Source organism: Leptonychotes weddellii, chromosome 9 (assembly GCF_054177405.1).
Source record: "Leptonychotes weddellii isolate Sample4059 chromosome 9, ASM5417740v2, whole genome shotgun sequence".
Taxonomy (NCBI): domain Eukaryota; kingdom Metazoa; phylum Chordata; class Mammalia; order Carnivora; family Phocidae; genus Leptonychotes; species Leptonychotes weddellii.
The window spans coordinates 88,049,327-88,071,221 of record NC_138377.1 but is presented as its reverse complement, the minus strand read 5'-3'; the positions used below and the strand labels follow the sequence as shown (position 1 = coordinate 88,071,221).

At 35.1% G+C, this 21,895-nt stretch overlaps 1 protein-coding gene and 1 long non-coding RNA gene across 5 annotated transcripts in view; both read right to left on the bottom strand.

Annotated features, from left to right (window-relative positions):
* Positions 1-21,895, bottom strand: part of LOC102749095 (uncharacterized) — a 476,674-nt gene that overhangs the window by 33,408 nt on the left and 421,371 nt on the right. The gene's annotated exons all lie outside the window — the stretch shown is intronic.
* The window catches only part of MINDY2 (MINDY lysine 48 deubiquitinase 2), a 73,582-nt gene that overhangs the window by 10,003 nt on the left and 41,684 nt on the right, over positions 1-21,895 (bottom strand). For 3 of the 4 annotated variants that reach the window (XM_006736141.3, XM_081831169.1, XM_081831168.1), the window contains exons 5-7: positions 20,978-21,080; positions 13,687-13,829; positions 568-741 (exon numbers count right to left, since the gene is read on the bottom strand). In XM_006736141.3, the coding sequence (XP_006736204.1) occupies positions 568-741; positions 13,687-13,829; positions 20,978-21,080 (420 nt within the window). The remainder of the gene's footprint in view (positions 1-567; positions 742-13,686; positions 13,830-20,977; positions 21,081-21,895) is intronic. The other variant, XM_031031061.2, reaches the window with a different exon arrangement.

Below are 21,895 nucleotides of genomic sequence, written 5' to 3'. Positions count from 1 at the left end.
CACTCCCCCTGCTTGTGTTCCCTCTCTCGCTGTGTCTCTCTGGGTCAAATAAATAAAATCTTTAAAAAAAAAAAATAATAATAATAAATAAATAAATAAAATAAAAAAGGTAAAGCAAATCATCTCACTTCCATGTTTAACACTTGGCATATCTTTCCTATTACAGTTCAGAATAAAATTCAAACTATACCATGGCCTTCACAGTTCAATATAATCTGGCCTTCTGAACCAAAGTGTATGATCAATGTATAACATGTAAATGATCACTTGCCGATTTAGGAAATGTCAGGAATATCTCACAATGAATCTTTAGTTCAGAAGTTTTAGATAACTGAATTCACATTTGAAAGGAATGAGCATTTTATTTTTTATTCTGTTAAAAAGATTTATTTGAGAGAGCAAGCAAGAGCAGGGAGAGAGGCAGAGGGTCAAGCAGACTCCACACGGGGCTCGATCCCAGGACCCTGAGATCATGACCCGAGCCAAAGTCAGACACTTAACTGACGGAGCCACCCAGGTGCCCCAAAAGCAAGAGCATTTTAAACTATATGAAGAAGACAAATTTACCTGATCTATCTGGTCTTGCTGTCCTCTGTATACGGTTTCAGGATCTGAAGGAGGCCGCAGATGAAATTCTGAGTCACAGAAATTTCCATCACCATCCACATTGTGTAGGCTTTCCCAAACAACTTTTTCTTCAGTAAGAAACCCCTGGTCTGTTACCAGCAAATACAGTAGACCCTTAATAAGAAAGAAAAAGGACTGTTAAATTGACCAAAACTAGTTAACACTTAAGGGAAATTTTATCACCTGTATGTTTAAAGCATATTAATTATTCCTACTAGTTAGATATAATAAATAGTAGACTAGATATCTTATTTGTTCAGTGAATTAGGTCTACCTGGCTTTGAATATAGTTTATAATTGGTGTACTGTAGTATAACGAGAGGTAGGAAGCTGCTGGTAGGCTCACCTATGAAATGACTTATCAGTAAGCCTTTGGGGGTTTATAATCTCATTTCATAAAATAGAAATATACTATACAAGTTCCTTAAAAACATACCAGGTAACAAGACACAGTCATAGTAAAATGATATCACACTGCCTGTTTATTTAAAATAAAAAATTAAGCCTATATGACTAACCCAATCCATACAAATTTTTTCTTTTTCTGCTAGCACCATTAGCTGTTCTTCTTTCATATACCAACAGTACTTTGTACTTATTTCTATTGGAGCATTGAATCACACTGTGCCATGATTATGTTTCCCTGCCTCATTCCCAGACTATATTTTTAAATCTGTTATCTCTTGGCCTAGTGTAGGGTGCATCATAAAGTTGAAGCCTAATATTTATTGAATCAATTAATGAATTAAGTTGTATTTACCATCACTACCACAGAATTTAGTACAGACATCTAATTTTTCATATGCATTAGTTCTAACTCCAATCACAGTAAAGCATCCCTACTATACCATGTAAGGTTTATAAGCCATTTTTTCTTCAGATCTGCCAAAGACAGGACTTTCATTTACTTACTCAGGGTTCCCACTGGTTAATATAGTATTTGTTGTTGCACAAGATTCATGCTTCTCATGTTCTCTCACTACAATTAATCTTAATAATTAAGAACAAGAAATTCCTTTAGAGAGTTTGGTGGTGGGGTTAGACAAATTACTGAATAAGAACCACAACTATATGGTCAACTAATCTTTGACAATGCAGGAAAGAATATCCAATGGAAAAAAGATAGTCTCTTCAACAAATGGTGTTGGGAAAACTGGACAGCAACATGCAGAAGAATGAAACTGGACCACTTTCTTACACCATACACAAAAATAAATTCAAAATGGATGAGAGACCTAAATGTGAGACCTGAATATTATGCTAAGCGAAAGAAAGACAATTATCATATGATCTCACTGATACGTGGAATTTGAGAAACAATGCAGAGGATCATAGGGGAAGAGAGGAAAAAATGAAACAAGACAAAACCAGAGAGGGAGACAAATTGTAAGAGACTCTTAATCTCAGGAAACAAACTGAGGGTTGCTGGAGTATACGGGGGTGGGAGGGAAGGGGTGGCTGGGTGATGGACATTGGGGAGGGTATGTACTATGGTGAGTGCTGTGAATTGTGTAAGACTGATGAATCACAGACCTGTACCCCTGAAACAAATAATACATTATATGTTAAAAAAATGAAAAAAAAGAAAACTGCTCCTGAAAGCTTTCATCTTCTAAAACAAACACACCCACACACACACCCACACACACAAAAACACCCCCTAGGCCATCATTCCAAGCTGCTGGGAGTGTTTGGGGTTCAGACTAACTTTGACCCCATAATCACACCTGACAGTGCCAACTATGAAGCAACAGCTACTCTGTGTTCCTTGTAAAACCCCTCACTCCAGATGTTGTCCACACTTGTAAGGCTGAATGTCTGATATCATGGACAAGAAAAACTGAAACTGATGGCTACAGGCAGTCCTTCTAAAACCAAGAACTAAGCCGATATTTAATAAATAAATAAATGTGAGACCTGAAACCATAAAAATACTAGAGGAGAACACAGGCAGTAACCTCTTTGACATCGGCCATAGCAACTTCTTACTAGATACATCTCCTGAGGCAAGGGAAACAAAAGCAAAAATAAATTACTGGGACTTAATCAAGATAAAAAGCTTCTGCACAGCGAAGGAAACAATCAACAAAACTAAAGGCAACCTTTGGAACGGGTGAAGATATTTGTAAATGACATTTGGGATAAAGGGTTAGTATCCAAAATATATAAAGAACTTATACAACTCAACATCCAAAAAACAAATAATCCAGTTAAAATATGGGCAGAAGATATGAATAGACATTTTTCCAAAGAAGAAATACAGATGACTAACAGACACATGAAAAGATGCTCAACACCACTCATCATCCGGGAAATGCAAATCAAAACTATGATGAGGTATCACCTCACACCTGTAAGAATGGCTAAAATTAACAACACAGGAAACAACAGATGTTGGCGAGGATGCAGAGAAAGGGGGGAACCCTCTTACATTGTTGGTGGGAAAGCAAACTGGTGCAGCCACTCTGGAAAACAGTATGGAGGATGCTCAAGAAGTTAAAAATAGGACTACCCTATGACCCAGCAATTGCACTACTAGGTATTTACCCAAAGGATACAAAAGTACTGATTTAAAGGGATACATGCACTCCGATGTTTATAGTAGCATTATCTACAACAGCCAAATTATGGGAAGAGGCCAAATGTCCATCGACTGATGAATGGATAAAGAAGTTGTGGTATATATATATACACACACATACATACACACACACACACACATATACACAATGGAATATTATTCAGCCATAAAAAGGAATGAAATCTTGCCATTTACAATGACAAGAAATCATTGAATAAACTCTGAAGCTTTAAAAAACTAATTATTATTTTTGAACATTTACTATGTGTCCAGCACTGCGACACAGTTGTTCCTAAGCTAAAATAGGAAATCTTACCTATTGTCTACTACCAGTTACATCTAAGAATTAGCTGTAGATACTGATTAATTTATATGGTCACTGAAATTACTATAGCAACATGAGAAGTATTCATAAAGAAAAACATTTTGGCATATACAGTTTAAAGACATTGCTTTAAGCAAAAATTATGAGGTGATATCTCATTTTTTTTAATCAAGTAGGTTCCAGTTCATCAAATATTTGAATACCTACCACATGCTCCGTACTGTGCTAAGTGCTTGAGGATTCATATCATGGAAAGTAATGATCTTTCCTTACTTTGTATGAGGTACCCCTTTTATGTTATTCCATAGAATACTGCATTTACCACTATCATAGCACTTTATATATCTAACTGTAGTTGTGTGTCTATTTACTTATCTGTCTTAATGTATTTCAAGCTCCTTGAGGACAGAGCCATGTTTTATTCATCCATGCATTCTCATTACCTAAAATATTTTTAATACCCAGTCAGGGTCTACCTTGCCCTAAAATGATTTTAAAAGAAAACCTAAAAGTTCTTTCCAGCCAATTTTCCACTGAATAGATCTGACCCTTCTATGTATATCCTTACCAGGGTATATTTTAATACACCATTATATTATATAATATCTAGGTTTTACAATTTATTTATTTATTTATTTATTAAAGATTTTATTTATTTGAGAGAGAGAGAGAGTGTGAAAGAGAGCACAAGCAGGGGGAGAGGCAGAGGTAGAGGGAGAGGTAGGCTCCCAGCTGAGCAGGGAGCCCGATGCGGGGCTCGATCCCAGGACCCCGAGATCATGACCTGAGCCGAAGGCAGACGCTTAACTGAGCCACCCAGGCGCCCCTACAATTTATTTTATATAAATCATATATTAGAGTGGCTACTTACTGGGAGAGAAATCACAGTCTTATTCTCCAAATGACATTTTAAGATGGGTAAATTCTGGGAGGGTTTTGTTGAAAGCTATTACCATCCATAGCATATGAATACTTACAAGTTTAACTAAAAAGGTGTTTCTTTCTTGAAATAGCTGACCTGTCTTCTCACGGGCATCAGTCTCAATTTCTTCCCCTTTTAGATCTTGACATTTATCAAAAAAGACTGTAACTAGTCCACTGTCAATAATGGTGTTTATTACTCAACAGTTCCTTTATATAATTGTATTGTAGAATTGCAAAGTATGTATTAATATAGTACTGAATAGTTTAGGCCCATTGGTTCCTGAGAGTCCACAATTAAATCACCATCAAGAATAGTTCTTGCTCGGGCACCTGGGTGGCTCAGTTGGTTAAGCGTCTGCCTTCAGCTCAGGTCATGATCCCAGGGTCCTGGGACTGAGTCCTGCATTGGGCTCCCTGCTCAGCAGGGAGTCTGCTTCTCCCTCTGCTCCCCCTCCCCAATTCGTGCGCATTCTCCCTCTCTGTCTCTCACACACAAAGTAAATAAAATCTTAAAAAAAAAAATAGTTCTTGCTTTTATATCCTAGCACTTTTGCTACATTATCTAGTCAAAGCATTCTTTTCTAAGCCTTGAATCTTCTTCCTAATCTTACCAGTCTCTAAATACTAATTTCAAAAAAATAACTAATAAAGGATGCATATATTAAATTCTTAAATTAGGTATTAATGTATAAAATGTATACAAATTATTTATTATTATATGAAAATAATAAATGATATTAGATAATTTTTATAAACTAAGCAATTGGATCACCAGACAGAATGAAAACCTATTCTATCTAAAATACGTTGATGGGGCAACCTGGGTGGCTCAGTCGGTTAAGCGTCTGCCTTTGGCTCAGGCCATGATCCTGGGGTCCTGCGATGGAGCCCTGTGTCAGGTTCCTTGCTCAGTGGGGAGTCTGCTTCTTCCTCTTCCTCTGCCCCCTCCCCCTTGCTCATGCTCTCTTTCTCTCAAATAAATAAGTCTTTAAAAAATAAATAAAATACCCTGATAGATTAGTCCTATACATGTATGAGTTACCTGTATTAACAACATACATGACAATATCATCACAATTTGTAAATTGTTAAAATAGAAGAAAACTTGTCAAATGTATAAAAAAATTAATTCTCTAATTTCAGCCTTTGAATATGGAGAAAAGCACTGCCCAAATATTTTTGGTTGATTAGCTTGGATTCAAATTACTTAATGTCTTTGGACCTTAGTTTTCTTTTCTTTATTATAAAGTGATATAGAGGCAGTTCAACCAGAGAATTTCTAAGATACTTTATAAATTGGAAGATGAACTTTACTTCTACTTAACAAGCAAGCGTCTCTCTCATCTACAAATAGCTTTCTTATCCATCCAGAGAGGCAGAGCTGTTGAGTGTGGGCTTGAAAGTCAGACTGGAGCTGCTTACAAGGTGAATTGTGTTGGGCAAGTTACTTAGTGCCTGTAAGCCTGTTCATTCAGTTGTAAAGTGGGAGTAATAATATCCACTCCTCATGGGGAGTGAAAATTAAATGAGATAATGCATGTTAAGTGTTTAACACAATGCAAGGCACATAATGCTTAATGAATATAAGATATTACATTCATGAATACCACCTAAATCTATCTCAGTTTCTATATCGCCTTTTCCTGCCTCCTATTTAGAAGAAAAAGATGAATCTTTGCCTACACTATGGAATCTATCACTTGTCTTAGTCTGTTTCTACATTCCTCACCCCTGCCCCTGCTTAATGTGACAATTGTTTTTTAAAGATTATTTACTTATTTGACAGAGAGAGAAAGAGACAGCAAGAGAGGGAATACACAAGAAGGGGGAGTGGGAGAGGCGGAAGCAGGCTCCCTGTGGAGCAGGGAGCCCGATGCGGGGCTCGATCCCAGGACCCTGGGACCATGACCTGAGCCAAAGGCAGACACCTAACGACTGAGCCACCCAGGTGCCCCTTAATGTGACAATTTTTGATGTACCCACCACCTTTTAAAAATAACTAGATTTAAAAAAACTAAAATAATTGAACTTTTACTTAAATATAGCCTTCAGTGGGAAAAAAAAATCCCAGTATAGTCTTAGTCAAACAGGAAAGAGAAAAGATTTATTTAATATGGCCTTAGCACTTATTTAGAACTGTATCTCCTTCTAAACTCCTTTTCACTTCTAATCCCTAAATGGAAAGTAAAAATGCAAACAAACAAAAGCCAACTTCAAAAACCCTGGTTTTGAATATACTCCAGAGAAATGTGAGTAATTAAAGCCAAGAGGTAGAAGAAACAGTTGTGACATGGGTAGAAAGGCTGACATGGATAAGGGATGATTAAGAGAAAGTCATGAATAGAAACAAAAAAAAAGAGGGTGTCATGATGGGGAAACAGCTACATAGATGTCATTATATAAACCAAAGTTAAACTAAGTGATCTACATAGGGGCCAAGGAATTTGTAGTTTACCTTACTAAAGAGAAAGCAGAAAGTACTGGAGAATGGAGAAGGACCATAAGAATAAAATGGAGTAACTAGATCTTAGATATAGAATTATATATATAAGAATCTAACAGTCATGATCATATAGATAATATGAGAAGCAAAGGAGACCTAGAAGGTCTTTCCTAGAAATAGACCTACAAGGGTAGTTTATTTACAACTCATTTTTATGCTTTCAAATTTCCTGCCTGGATAAAAAAGTCACCTCACTAGCTGGAACCACAGGAATGGCACTGAAAGCATCTGCTCTCTCACTAGGATCTCCTCCTGCCGCTTTCAGATCCTAATCTGGTTATGTTGATGCACAGATCTTCAGAGGATCATGTATTCATTAGGGATTTGCCAAGATGATCTGCTCAGCTTAATTGTACAAGATTGAGTGGAAGTACACAGAGCAAGGTAACATAAGTGACAGCAGAAATTGGTATATATATTTTTTCCTGATGGACAGATGAGGGATGAAGAGTTTAAAAAAGGATTCATGAAGGCTGCTATTACAACAAATCACTAGCAAGAGCTGGACTTGATTATTTTGCTAGTGATGAGAAGAAATAGCACAGGTACTTGTCTAGGGTTTAGTAATGGTAAATCACAAAACTAGGAATAATAAGTGGACTTTCCGATAAGTTAATCATTATCCTTGGTTAGGCAAAATATCATGAAAGGCTGTGCAATCAAAACCATAGATCATGCTATATTAAATAGTTGAGAAGTATGAGGTTGATTGGTAGGTATTATTCAGGGAAAAACAAGTCAATTTGACTAACACAATCACTGTGACTCTGTAATGGTAGAAAGCCTAATAAAACGTCTATGAAGATGGAATCATAAAGTTAGTAAAGAGAATACTTTGTCCAGGTACAAGTTTTAGAAACATCTATAATCTTCAGTGCTTTACAGAGAGTCATAAAGAAGTCTAACCTAACAGAGAATTTGCCTCTGCCTCTATTCAGTATCTAAAGAGAAGAGTTAGAACAAAGATGAGTACTGGAGAATGTTATAACAGACATATACCTCCCCTTTGGTCAAATATAAGTCCATAGTTCATATATCTTGAGTTTCAAAAGACTTTAAATGAAAAAAGATTTTTACACATAAATTAAGAGTTTAGAAGTTCCTAAAGAAATAATATAACCAATAAGGAAACTGGAAATGACCTTTCCTAGGTAATCCTTTGTCCTGCCAACATGGATTTCCTCCTTGTAGGTCTTGGTCCTGGGATAATAATGGCATATGATATGACATGGGTATCAGAAAGCATGAAGATCCTTTCTGCAAATCACAATAAAGATAAGCCCCACAAATAAAATACTACAGCTACGGAGACGTATGACATTATCAATTTATTATTGACATTTATATAAATAAAATTTAACATTACATAATTTATTATTATGGTACTAGTTATAGACATCATTTATCTGTAGTAGAAAGTATTCTATCCCTATGTTAAATTTATTTTTTTTTGAAAGTATATCTGGAGTTCTGTGGGATGAACTGTATTTATACTATAGGTATTCCAAAGAGTTCACAGGGGTAGAAAGATGCGAAATAAAGTAATTATTAAATATGAATGCAAAAATGGCCCTAAAATCTCAGGGGTCTTCAAAAGTGAAATGTTATGAAGACCTAATGTAGTATTAAAAGTAGCCATATCTTGCTTGAAAAAGCAGCTTTATAGTTTTTCCTTACTTTTATATCCTTATTAAATTATAGATTACTGGGGCTCAAATTTATAAAGAACTACAGAAACTCTTAACAACCCAGAAATTAATGGTAGAGAATAATAGCTTTAATGCTGAACAGGTTTAATAGAACAAGGGCACAATCTTATATCCTATTTCCTTACCAAGCAAATGGATACCATGTTGGAGGAATGCCGTCCCTAAACTTTATTAAGTATTCTTTTAGGGCTTCTAGCTCTACACCAACAGCCAAAGAAATATTATAGATTTTGTTGTAAATCAGCTAATCAGCCACTGGGTCATGAGGAGGGAAAGTGTCTCTGACTGTTATAAAAGAATGTACTCATTGGGGCACCTGGGTGGCTCAGTCCGTCAAGTGTCAGACTCTTGGTTTCAGTTCAGGTCATGAACTCAGGGTCAGGGAATCAAGCCCCCATGTGGCCACTTCTATACTCACTGGGGAGTCTGCTAGAAATTCTCTCTCCCTTTCCATCTCCCTCTATCCCTCCTCCTGCTCGTGTGTCTTCTCTCTAAAATAAATAAATAAATCTTATAGGAAAAAAACCCCCAGAATATTCTTACATATAAAAAAAAGAATGTAATCATTAAGTACTCTGCCAGATGTAAAGCAGTGTCTTATTTACAGACCCTCAGGATTGGATAGTTCAATGGGAATACAGGAAACAGGACTGGACTGAGAGGATTATAATGGGGCATAAATAAATTGTTCACAGGCCTATAAGATCCCTGGAAAACACAAGATTTGCATCAGATTAAAATGGAGTTACTTCACCAAATATAATGCATGTTCCTTGATTAGACCCTGGTTTGAACAAATCATCTATAAAACAATTTAGGGGACAAATGGGAAACTTGAATATGGCTTAGGTATTAGAAGATATTAAAAATTATAATTAATTTTGTTAGATGCAGTAATGGTACTGTGATTTGAAAGGAAAATGTTCTTGTTTAGAGACGCATATTGAAGTATAAGCAAAATACAAAAATGTTTTTCATAATAAAAAACAAAAACAGTGTTACTGTTTCAGTTTGGTGGGCACTACAGTAAACAAGGGAAACTAAGCATTTCCCTTAGTGACTGACCACCAAGATAGTTGTTCCCATTTATCCCTTCTATAAAAATAGGATTACCTTGGGGCTCCTGGGTGGCTCAGTCGTTAAACATCTGCCTTCGGCTCAGGTTATGATCCCAAGGTCCTGGGATCGAGCCCCGCATCAGGCTCCCTGCTCAGCCAGGAGCCTGCTTCTCCCTCTCCCGCTCCCCCTGCTTGTGTTCCCTCTCTAGCTGTCTCTCTCTGTCAAATAAATAAATAAAATCTTTAAAAAAAAATTGGATTACCTTAGTGAAGAATGATGTTCCTAAACTCCTTTGGTTTTCTGTTCTTTACTGCACCCACTTAACAAAGTCCCAAATCTAGAATAACTACCTTTGCCATGCCTATACCCTGAAGAATACTTCTGCAGAAAAATCACACAAGAGGTATATTCATGTAATAATTAGCATCCTCAATACTACCTTCTTAATTTCTCTAATTAGAACTTCCTCCCACATGCCGTAAAGACTATTTCAAACTACCTCCTTCAAATCTGTTACCAAACTTAACTACTCAATCTTAGTAAATGATCTTGCCTTCCAAATAGTAACAGAAACTAGAAGCATTCAAACAGTAGTTTTCTCTACTTCCTGCTATCAAATCTATAAATTAGCTGTACTCATAGTCTATTCCTTCTCTCCTTTAAAGGTCTCTTCTTCAATCAAGGGTTAATCCCCTTCGCCTGTGAAAATTTCTGTCCTTTCTCACCTTCTTAGGAGCCTTCTCTCATCAATTATCTCCTCTCCTGAACCTTCAACCTTTCTCTCTCTAGTGAGTCCTTCAATATCGAAACATGATCAAGTCTCTCATACTAAAAAACAAAACAAAAAAACCCTCTGGATTCCATACTCCACTACAGTTATGAGCCATTATGTCTATGCCCCCCTCACAGACAGTTTCAAACTAGTTTCCTATCATCTGTTCCTAGTTCCTGACATCCCAATCATTTCCTAACCAATTCAAATTGAGTTTTTTCTGCTGCCACCATTCTCTAAAAGGTACCAACGAAATCCGTATCATGTTTCCCCCCCAGTGTTCTCATCTTACTCATCTTTTCAACTGATTTAACAGCATTTAACAACTGAGATCTCCAGTCTTCTTGAAATACTCTCTCCCTGTTCTTACATGATACCATATTCTTTAGATTTTCCTTTTTTTTTCTTTCTCAGTCTTCTTTGCTAGTTCATACTCCTTTAGTTGACCCTTAAATATTGGCACTCCTTAAATCTCTGTCCTATCATCTCTTTTCTTCTCATTCTTTATTTTCCTTGTAAATCTCATCCTCTCCCCAAATTACCATTTATACACAAAAATTATTCCAGTCTTGAACCATTTACCCAACATTTCCACTTGGAGGTATGCCTCAGAAGCAGCTCTAACAGTTCCAAGGCTGATTTCATGCTATTTGTCATCTTCTCTTCAGCATTCTTGGTGTCAATAAAGAGCACCACCATTTATCCAGTTCTTCGTGCTCAGAGCCCAGAAACCATTCTTTCTTAGTTTTTACAACCTAATCACCAAATCTGATAGATTACCTCCTAAATGTCTATGGAATCTTTCTACTCTGCACTTCTTTACCATCCTAGTCCAAGTCACTGTAACATCTTATTTGGTCCCTGCAATAGTCTCCTAACTAAATCCACATCCACATTTGCCCCAAAATCCAAAGCACCTTAATGTTGTACAAAGGGGGGAGGGAGAGAACACAACACCTTGGATACACTGTTTAGCCACAGAATAAGGTTTACTGAGAAAAACATGGAAGCAGACAAACAGCAGAATGCACCCATTTTCTGAGTTATCATTATCTCACAGAAAGGTATCCTTCGTCCAGAAGCAGACACATGGTAGAAAGTGCTTCAGGAGAGGTACCCCTTCCCCAACCACACAGGAACACTGCGAATCCCTAGCTGACTAGTAAAGGACTTCTGGTCAGGGATATGGCCTTGACAGAAAAGAGAACATCTACAGTTTAGTCTGGGGAGGTTGCATACCAACCACCAATGACAGTCAGAGATCTTGTTTTCCCATTGACCGATCTCACCCCTGCTGAGCCAAAAAAAAGAAAGAAAACACAAAGAACCACTAGGCCATCAGGAGACCAAGGTCTTTCTCCTCTTAACTCAAGACTCTACAAGATCTGGTACCTGCCTATCTTTTTAGTCTTATATCATGCCTCTTAATTTCTATGCTTCAATCACACAGGACTTCTTTTAATTCCTTAAGGAGTTAAGTTCTTTCCCTTCTCAGGGCCTTTGCACACACATGTTCTATCTGCTTAGTTAATCCTTTTTTTGCTAACTGATTAAACTCCTAAAAGATTCATTTTTCAAGTGTCAGTTTATTTTTTAAAGTTTTAAAAAAATTTTTATTTATTTGAGATAGCGAGAGAGCACAAGCAGGGGGAGCGGCAGGCAAAGGGAGAGGGAGAAGCAGGCTCCCTGCTAAGCAAGGAGCTGGATGCGGAACTCGATCCCAGGACTCTGGGATCATGACCTGAGCTGAAGGCAGATGTTTAACTGACTGAGCCACGCAGGTGTCCCACAGAGTATTTTTTTTAACTATTATTTTTTAAAATTTTAATTCCAGTATAGTTAACATACAGTGTTACATTAGCTTCAGGTGTACAATATAGCAATTCAACAATTCCATATATTGCTCAGTACTTAGAGTATTCTTATATAAGCAAACAAATCATTTTACACTGCTTTGTGCAATTCATTGATTAAAGTGTTGAAGGAAGTATGAAGATCCGATTTCTGACTTCAATCCACTTACTTTCATTTAGAGAAAGAAGGCACATTTACATGAAAACAAAACTGGTAACCAGGTACTCATCCGTAAGGGAAGTAAGAATGACAAGTCTCATAATAGCTAGAGGAGGATGGGTAAAGTAGTGATCCTCAGCCTTAGCTGCACATTTAAATCACCTGGGGAGCATTTAAAAAATACAGATGCTTAGGTCCTACCTCTAGACATTCTGATTTAACTGAGTTGGTGGTGGGCTCTGGGCATTAGTATTTTTTAAAAAGCTTCCGGGTAGTTCTAGTATACAACCTGGTTGAGAACTACTGGTTTTAGGAGAAAAGGAGTAGCCGTACTGGAGAGTTAGTATTTGAAATGCTTCTTAAAAGCTAGGTGAAATGTGGATAGGCTAAAAGGAGTGAGATCTTTTCAAATAGGAATTAAGGAGTAAGAAATGATGGTAAAAATGCAGAAATGGTAAAGCATAAAGTGTCTACGAAGAGAGAGGACTATTAATGAGTAGGCAGGCTATATGGCTGAAGCAAAGTATTGGCATAGGAGAATAGTAGAAAATACCTTGCATTTTTATCCTCTAGGCACTGAGGATAGCAGAGTGCTACTGAGCATTTTTGCTATATTATTGACATGATCAGAGCAGTATTCTACCACAGAAGCCTCCCTATAAGTTGAGAAACTCCTCAAATAGGTAGCAGCTGTGAAAATGGAAGAGATGGATGAAGAGATAACAAAAAGGATAAATCAGTAAGATTTTTGGCAGAGCCATAAATGGCATAAGAAGAATTTAAAGTCACACTGATAACTTCAATAATAGTAAACACTATCAGAGACAAATCCTGATTCTTTCTTCTAACTTCCCCTCAAATATACACATCCATCATTAGCAATCCTAGTTCTATCTCTAAGGTTTATCTTTATTTTTTTCTTAGAAAGGAAATAATACTTTTTAATGCAGTAATCTGTGAAAAAGGAGTTGAGACTTAAAACAAAAAGCTGATTTGAAGTAACACTTAAATTGTGAATCCATTGCATCCTAAATATTTAATAATTACCTTCATAATTTGATGAATAAAGAATATTATGCTGAATTTTTTTATTTTGAAGTAGATCATAAGACATCTCTAAATCCAGCTCCTTTAATTTAGAATAACAATTAAAAAGCTATTTCTATATCATACCTTGTATTTGGTCATGGTGCTAAAATGATTATTCCGAAAGAACACACAAAGTTCTCCTTCCTGAACCGTTGAAGTTAGTTCACATAATCCATGGTATGTCAGTTGAGTGGCTGTGTTATTTAGAAACTGCTCAGCTACAAAGCCTATGGAACCAATGCATAATATTAGATGGAAGAATAATTTCAGAATTAAAAAGTTTTTCTATTTACATTGTGTTCCAAGTATGAAGAAAGGCCAACCAAAATAAGATTTTAACTACTATAACATGATGACTCCAAATTGAAGATTTTTCTTTCTAATTTTGCTATGGAAGATGTGTTTATAGACATTCTCCATCCTGAAGAAACAGTTATGTGAAATTCTTTTTAACAATAAATGTATTTACTTATACTCCACCTACTTCCAAAAAGGATTTCAGGCGCTATCAATAAAAGATACAGACACAATAAAACTAAAACCCATTAAAATAAATAAGAAGGCAAGAGTTAGCAATTTAAAAAGTAGGTAGGGATGAAAGATGTATGTCAACAGCTACTTTCCCAATGGAAAGGTGTTTAACAACTTGAGTTGCTTTAAGATGTTAACAAAGATCCCAGATAGTTCTCAATTCACAAACTGTTCAGTTTTTGCCTTAAAAAACTAAACGTAGGTGTGAGACCAAATAGAAAACAGTGGGATAACTGATGCCATTTTTATCCTAATGTCCTATCACATATACCACTCATTATGTAGATATATCAAGTTCAGAGACAGAAATGATCTGTTTTCAAAACACAATGAAATATAAAGACGTTTTCTGGAGTTTAATTTAAAAGATATATGTACAGTTGATACTCATTATTTGTGCACTTTCATATCATATTTTCGTATCTGCAAACTTGCCTAGTAACTAAAATTAAAAATCCAAAATCAATACTTGCTGTGCTTCAGGGTCAATCTTGGATCTGTACAAAGTGGCAAAAATTTTGAGTCACTCAATGCACACATTTCCCACTGAGGTCAAACAAGGCAACGTTCTGCCTTCTTGTTTCAGCTTTCTTACTATAAATAGACTTTTCACAGTCTATTAGGTATGTCTTTTTGGGTGTGTAAAATGGCCCCCAAGCATACTGCTGAAGTGCTGGGGAGTCAAAGGCTGTGATGTGCCTTACAGAGAAAACACATATTTTTGCAGATTCATTCAGACATGAGTTATAGTTGCTGTTGGCCATGAATTTAATGTTAATGAATCAACAATATGTTTTAAATAAGGGGTCTCTAAACAGAAACACAAATAAAATAAGGTTATATACTGATCAGTTGATGAAAATCTTGTGACCAGAGGTTCATAGGAACCTAATCTTGTGTTTCCCCTAGGAAGAGTGGTTCAGTATTCATGAATTTAATGTTCATAGCAACTTTACAGAACGTAACTACCAGGAATAATGAGAATCTGTATAAATAACTTAAAAGGCTGTATTTTTCTTCTTTCCTTCTTTTTCTTCCTTCATCCTTCTGCTCCCTTCCTTTAATAAGGAACGTCTCAGAAGCAGTGGGGGTGGGGTGGGGTAGGGTGGAATAGAATGCTCTAAAAAGTTTTATAAGTGAGCAGAGAGGTGCAGATACAGGGAGGAAAGATAAATCTACATTAAGAAACTGACACCTCAACAAGACATTGAAAAATAAACTTCGTAGGGCCAGAGGCAGCTGGATAACATAGCTTTATTCCACTCCCTCTCTATCCCTCACCCTTGGTGTCAAGCTATAGCACTTCAAGCTGCAAAGTGGTTGTAAAAAACTACCAATGTATCACACTATTCCAAGGAATTGGTTAAGGTTGGAGGGGAAGTGCAAAAAAGTTATACAAAAGGCCCCTGCCAAAGGAAATTTATAGCCCATTTGCAACTTCTTGGGTTTATGCATTTAGTAGAGCTCCCCCCTTCAGTTATTATCATTACTTTGCTAAGTACTAAGTTACTGAGTAGACTAAAGTACTTGCTATATAACAGTTTCAGTCTTAAGCACTATATCTATGCTGAGAAGTACCACTGTTCTACATAATATCCACGTTACTAAATGCTTCCTTCAGAAAGATGTTTCTAAATACCCCTCCCACATCTCACACAATATCCTCTCTAAAAATCCCTTTCAAAAAGATACAAAAAATGAGTGGAGATAACTGAATTCACAACATTATTTCATGTGTGTGAAATTCAAAAATGCTACACTAGAAAGGTCTTTCTCAGGTACTTCTTTCTAGAGAACAGGGTATCAGCTCAAGAGAGAATACATGACTTGCTCGAGGACATAAAACTAGTAACAGCAAAGTGAAGACTGGAACCCAGGAGAATTATTGGCATTAAGTTTAAAAATTTAGTGCTGATTACTATAAATGCAAACTGAATTGTATTTCTCCCAAGCCATAAAGCATATTCTAATTTAGACTTATAGAGAACAATGTTTCCTAATTCTTTTACCAACTCTTAAAATGACCCCTGTGGGGCGCCTGGGTGGCTCAGTTGGTTAAGCGACTGCCTTCGGCTCAGGTCATGATCCTGGAGTCCCGGGATCAAGTCCCGCATTGGGCTCCCTGCTCAGCAGGGAGTCTGCTTCTCCCTCTGACCCTCCCCCCTCTCATGTGCTCTCTCTCTCTCAAATAAATAAATAAAATCTTTAAAAAAAAAAAATGACCCCTGTGATTTTCATGGACTGTTCAAAAGCCTAATCTAGTTTCAACTTTTCATAACTAATTAAACAAATTTTGGTAAACAATTCTAAGTGTTACATAGCAGTTTACTTATCTTCATTGCTTCAAATGACAATTTATTTGCAACATTTAGCTTAAACTTCATTTTTTTTTTTTAAATGGGTTCCATCCACCCAACGCGGGGCTTGAACTCATGACCCTGAGATCAAGACCTGAGCTGAGATCAAGAGTCAGATGCTTAACCAACTGAGCCACCCAGGTGCCCCTTAAATTTCAATTTTAATGTTATAGATACTGTTATTAATGATACTAAAGTAAGGTTAAAATTAATATAATGGTAATAATAAAATTATATTACTAAACGTAAATTTAAATTAAAAATTGTTGACATTATGTGTTTGAAAATATTTCTTTCAGAAATTCAATACTAAATTTATCAAATTACTTTCCTTCATTACTGAGGAGTTATTAGAGAACAGAAAGGTACTAAGTGCCTTAAAGAAACTGAAATAGAAACAGAGGCACTAAAATTAGGCAAAAAGGAACAAAAAGAGGATACAGGAAAAAAGGAAAACTTGGCTTATTTTTAAATGTTGGCTAGATTTGGCACTGCTTAAGATTTGCATTCAAATTTAAACTCAATCAGAACTTTGTCACTGTGATAGTTTTAAACAATGATTTTCTTTTTAATTTCATATACTATCAATTTTCAAAAATCAAATACATTATATTAACATTTTTCCCCAAGAGGATGCAACAAAACAATCCCTTTTAATATGACAAATACCCAGACTTTCTCTGAAATACAAGGGCTCATATAATTTGATTCCAGGGATGTAGTAGGGACCAGAACATTCCTATTGTGCCATAAAATAAGGAAGTACTCAAGAAATGAAGACATGTTAAAAGAACATGGGATCCAGGCTGAGAGGATTCCACTGGATAAATCTGAGACAATTCTAAGCATTAAAAAGAGTCATGATAATAATGGATTATAACACACTGAATAAAAAAAAATCTATGAGTCTACATTGATAAAAAAATTTTTTAATGGGGGAGGAGAAAACACTTTTTATTTTTACAGAAAACTGCCAACTAATAAATGTAGAAGGAATAGAAATATCCTAATCACCATAGTAACAGTTGATTCAGATAAGAATCAATGAATGCCAATTGTACTGGCCAAAAGATTATTAGGGAACAGGGTATTCCCGCAGTTTCAAAGCATGATATCAGAGATTACTAATTAATTACAAAAGGCAAAGGACATCTTTACAACAAAAAAATCTGGCAGATACCACTTTAATCATATCATATTTCAACATCACCAATAATGGGATAATCAGACATCTATCTTGTGCCACCTGATTTGATGCACTGGGAACGACACAGTATCACCTATGTAGTATTCCCACCAAAAATATATGACCTATTCTATTCATGAGGAAACAGTCAAATGAATCCAAATTGAGGACTATTCTACAAAAAAACTGGCCTGGATTATTAAGAAAAGTCAATATCAGAAAAGACCAAAAAGAAAAAAAGAAAAGAAAGAAAAAAGATTAAGGATCTGTTCTAGATTACAGGAAGCTAAGTTGATATGACAATTAAATGATTCTTGATTGGAGCCTACATTGAAAAACCTTCAAAGCTAAAAGGGGCATTATTGGGACAACTGGAAAATTGAGAATATGAACAGTATATTAGATAAGAGTATTGTATTGATGCTAAATTTCCTGAGATAATTGTATTGTGACTACATAGGAGAATTCTTGTTTTTAGGAGACAACTGTTGAAGCATTAATAGGTAAAGTGCTATGATATTTGCAACTAATTCTCACATGACTTAGGAAATAGTGTGTGTGTGTGTGTGTGTGTGTGTAAACAGAGAAAGAAAGCAAAACTTCAATATGTTAATAATTGGTGAATTTAGGCAAAGTGCATAAATAATCCCGGTACTATTCCAATTTTTTTATGGATTTGAGAGTTTTCAAAATAAAAGAAAGAAAAAAGAGAAAATCAGTATCATTTAATCAGAAATAACATGAATTCAAACTATAATCTTCAGTGTTGATAGCACATGATAAAGGCTCAATAAATATTTGAATGAATGAATATTCTGGAATTATTTAAGCATTTTTTTTTTTTTAACTTAGGAATAACCGTTAAAGAAGAAATTATTACTGAGAAAGCATCTGGAATTAAATGACCAGTCTGGCAGCTGGTACTGTGCTATTTTTTTTCCTTACTGATTTTTGCTGCCATGCCATACCCATCATTATAACTAGATTCAAAAAAGTACCTCCATCCAAAGATATAGCAAATAATACATACTCTTTATGTACATGTAAAAGTTCTGTACTTTTACTTACAAGGTATTGCCATCAAAAGAAAAAAAATGTTATCTGAAAGAAGGTGAAAGAATATCTAATTTTATTTAGCTAAATAACATTGCGTTTTTATAAAAAAATGATAGTTAAAATATATCTTGTATTCTGCACCTTATGGAAATGAAATATTTGAATTAAAAAAATTAGTAATTATCACCTGAAATTAAAACTTAACACTTTTTAATAAAGAAGGATTAGAAATAAACCACCTTTGGGATATTTTATTGATTCAGAAGGAAAGTTACAGTTGGGGGCTAAACAGAAAAAGAAAGCAGACTCCTTCATCTGAACACTACACCCAAGAAAATATGAGGAAGAAAACAATGGGGGGGGAGCTAAATTGCTACATTATAAGTAAAAATGTCCATTGTGGCCTTTTCTTTCCTATACCATTTCTTAGTGCCTATACAAGTAACCATTGGAACTGAATAATTATTTCAAACAGACTGCACATTTATAGTTTCTTATAAACAAAAACTTTAATTGTACTGAATTCTACATATAAAAATCTGATATGCAGAATTCTACCATATAAAATTTATATACCAAGGAATTAATCAATTCTGGTACATATTACCCCAAAATTCTATAGCACTAAAGAGGATGATTCCTTCCTTGCTTTTATCAAGGAGTTCTTCTCAAGGTATCAATACTATATAAATTAGTTATAGTTTTTTGTTACCCTGGGGAATCAATGTTAGAGAAATAGTAACAATAGTTGTAACATCAGGTGAGAGAAAGAAGTGATGAAGGGGCTGGATTTTTGTTGTTGTTCACTTTGTTAATTAGCATACTGCCTAAGTACATTACATTGTTACATTACAGCCTAGCTTGGGGAAAATGCTGTTACCAAGTGTTCCCTATAGCTTCCTACCCTATAAGCCTGTTCACCCAAATATCCCTAATATAGCTATTATTCCATCTGTTAACAATGGCTGAATCCTATTGTTCCCTCAATTACTACTGAATAGCATATTGGAAGTTATGGAGAAAGCTGGAACCTACACATGGAAATTTTCTTTATAGTCTGTTTTTTTAGGAATATATAGTAATAAGAGTTTGGGTAAGGAATGGAAAGTTCTAGTGAATGGAATTTTGTTAATTGAAAGTATTTTTAACAGCTTTTGTTGCTCCTCTCTCCCCTAAAATTAAACTTTGTTGCCTGGGGTTGCAGTGAAAGAGCTGTCATACAAATCAGTGATCAGTATCCCTGTATGCTTATGTATTTATTACAAGTAAAAACCTAGGATAAGTGTCCACTAAAATACTCTCTTTTCTTGCTACCTGCTTCTTGAATAAACATGTTAAACTTATGGATAACTGAATAATTACTTGGGTTCTGATTAATGTAGTATGTGATTCATGTACATACCTTCTCATATGTTCTTATATACTCTTGTAGTCACTTAGTTTTATTTTTTTAAATGTGGTGATTATAATCAACTTTTATTATACCTCATGTAAAAGAACTGTGTCTGAGAGGATGATGAAGCCCATCCCCTACTTCTCACGATTTCTATCTCGTTTACCCTTCAAACAGAGGACAATAGCAGCCTAAGTTTTTGTACATATTTACAAGAAAGTGAAGTGGGTTGTAGGAAAGGTATATCCAAATACTATGGCTCCTGATAGCATTCTGGTTTCAAATGTGCTTTTCCCTTCATTGACCAGAACACAGCTGAAAAAACATGAAACTGCTTCTACAATGATAAATTTAGCAATTTAATTAGTTAGGGATTAGGAAATCTGATGATCAGAGGTATACTTTCATTTAGAATGGTGCTTTAATATACTATATTGTACTGAAACATAAGGCAGAGCTCTACTAAAATAAACACTCATTGAAATGAGTACATAATACTCATTTCAATCAATTAGAGGATGAATTATAAAGTTCACTCAGTACTCCCAAATAATAATCCTTTTTTTTAAAAAAGGTAATTATCAATAACTCCTGGGTAATTGATCATATCAAAGTTAACAAGTGATTCCAAAGACTTTTAGTAGAATCCAGGCCTGATTTTAGACATCAAGTGAAAAGGGTTCTAAAAAAAACCTTTCACTGGTATCTTTATGAATAATTACTTCTTTTAATTCCTACAAGTAGCATCACTTGGATTTTTTAGAAGTCTTATTTATGACATTTAAAAGCTACTAAATTATAACACAAGTTATTTTGCCAAGAATAAATCAGGTAATAGCAGCACTCACCCACCTTCACTAACGAGCTCACTATTGTCTGACTGCTTACAAGAGATGATCTTCTCCACTAGTTGGTTGTAGCTGCAGTTACCAACAGCTTTTACAATGTCATCAATCTAGAAAACAAATGACTGTCTCACTAATCATGATAAGATTAAAAACAATAACAAAGAAACCCATTTCACTCTTTAGGGTTTTATTCTAATATTAAATGTAAAAATATGACTTCTGAAAAAGAAAATCAACACCCAACAGTTCCTAATTTTGTTTACAGCTCACTATAACACATTATGAAAAATATTGCTTAGCTGTATTTCAATTATGCAAAAAATAATGAAATGGGATTATTACATGCAACTTTATTTCTTAAGGTTGTAAAGATGCTAGTGATTAAAATAAAAAGTAAACTATTTCAGGAGGAAAAATAAGAACATTTCAGTTTTTTTTTCTAAAAAACAAATATTTTGCATTTAAAGCAAGGCAAATCTAAAGATAATTTATGGGATTAACAAAGTTCTCCCATTTTATTTATTATTTAGTTCTCAGCAAAGTATAGTGGAGATGCAAGTAGACGTAACTATGTCATTTTCCTGAAAAAAAGTTAATATATATTAATCAGGGATAGTATTTGCCTCACGAGTCTTATTTAATCTTTGTCTTTGGCAGTAGAGTAGAAAAGTAAATGCAAAGTTTTAAGCTGAAGGAAAATGAAGCTGGGCATCTCTACTCTCCTTCCATTACACTTTGCTTTGACTACTGAAGAAAAAATAGGTTTCTGGTGTCTAAACAACTTGTTTTGATTGCCATCCCAACTGTAAAATATATTTACTTATAAACTATTTACATGTACTACTGTATTGACATATACATAATTAAACAAATATAAATTAATACATAGATATAACATAAGAGGGCCAATGTTTTCTTTCCA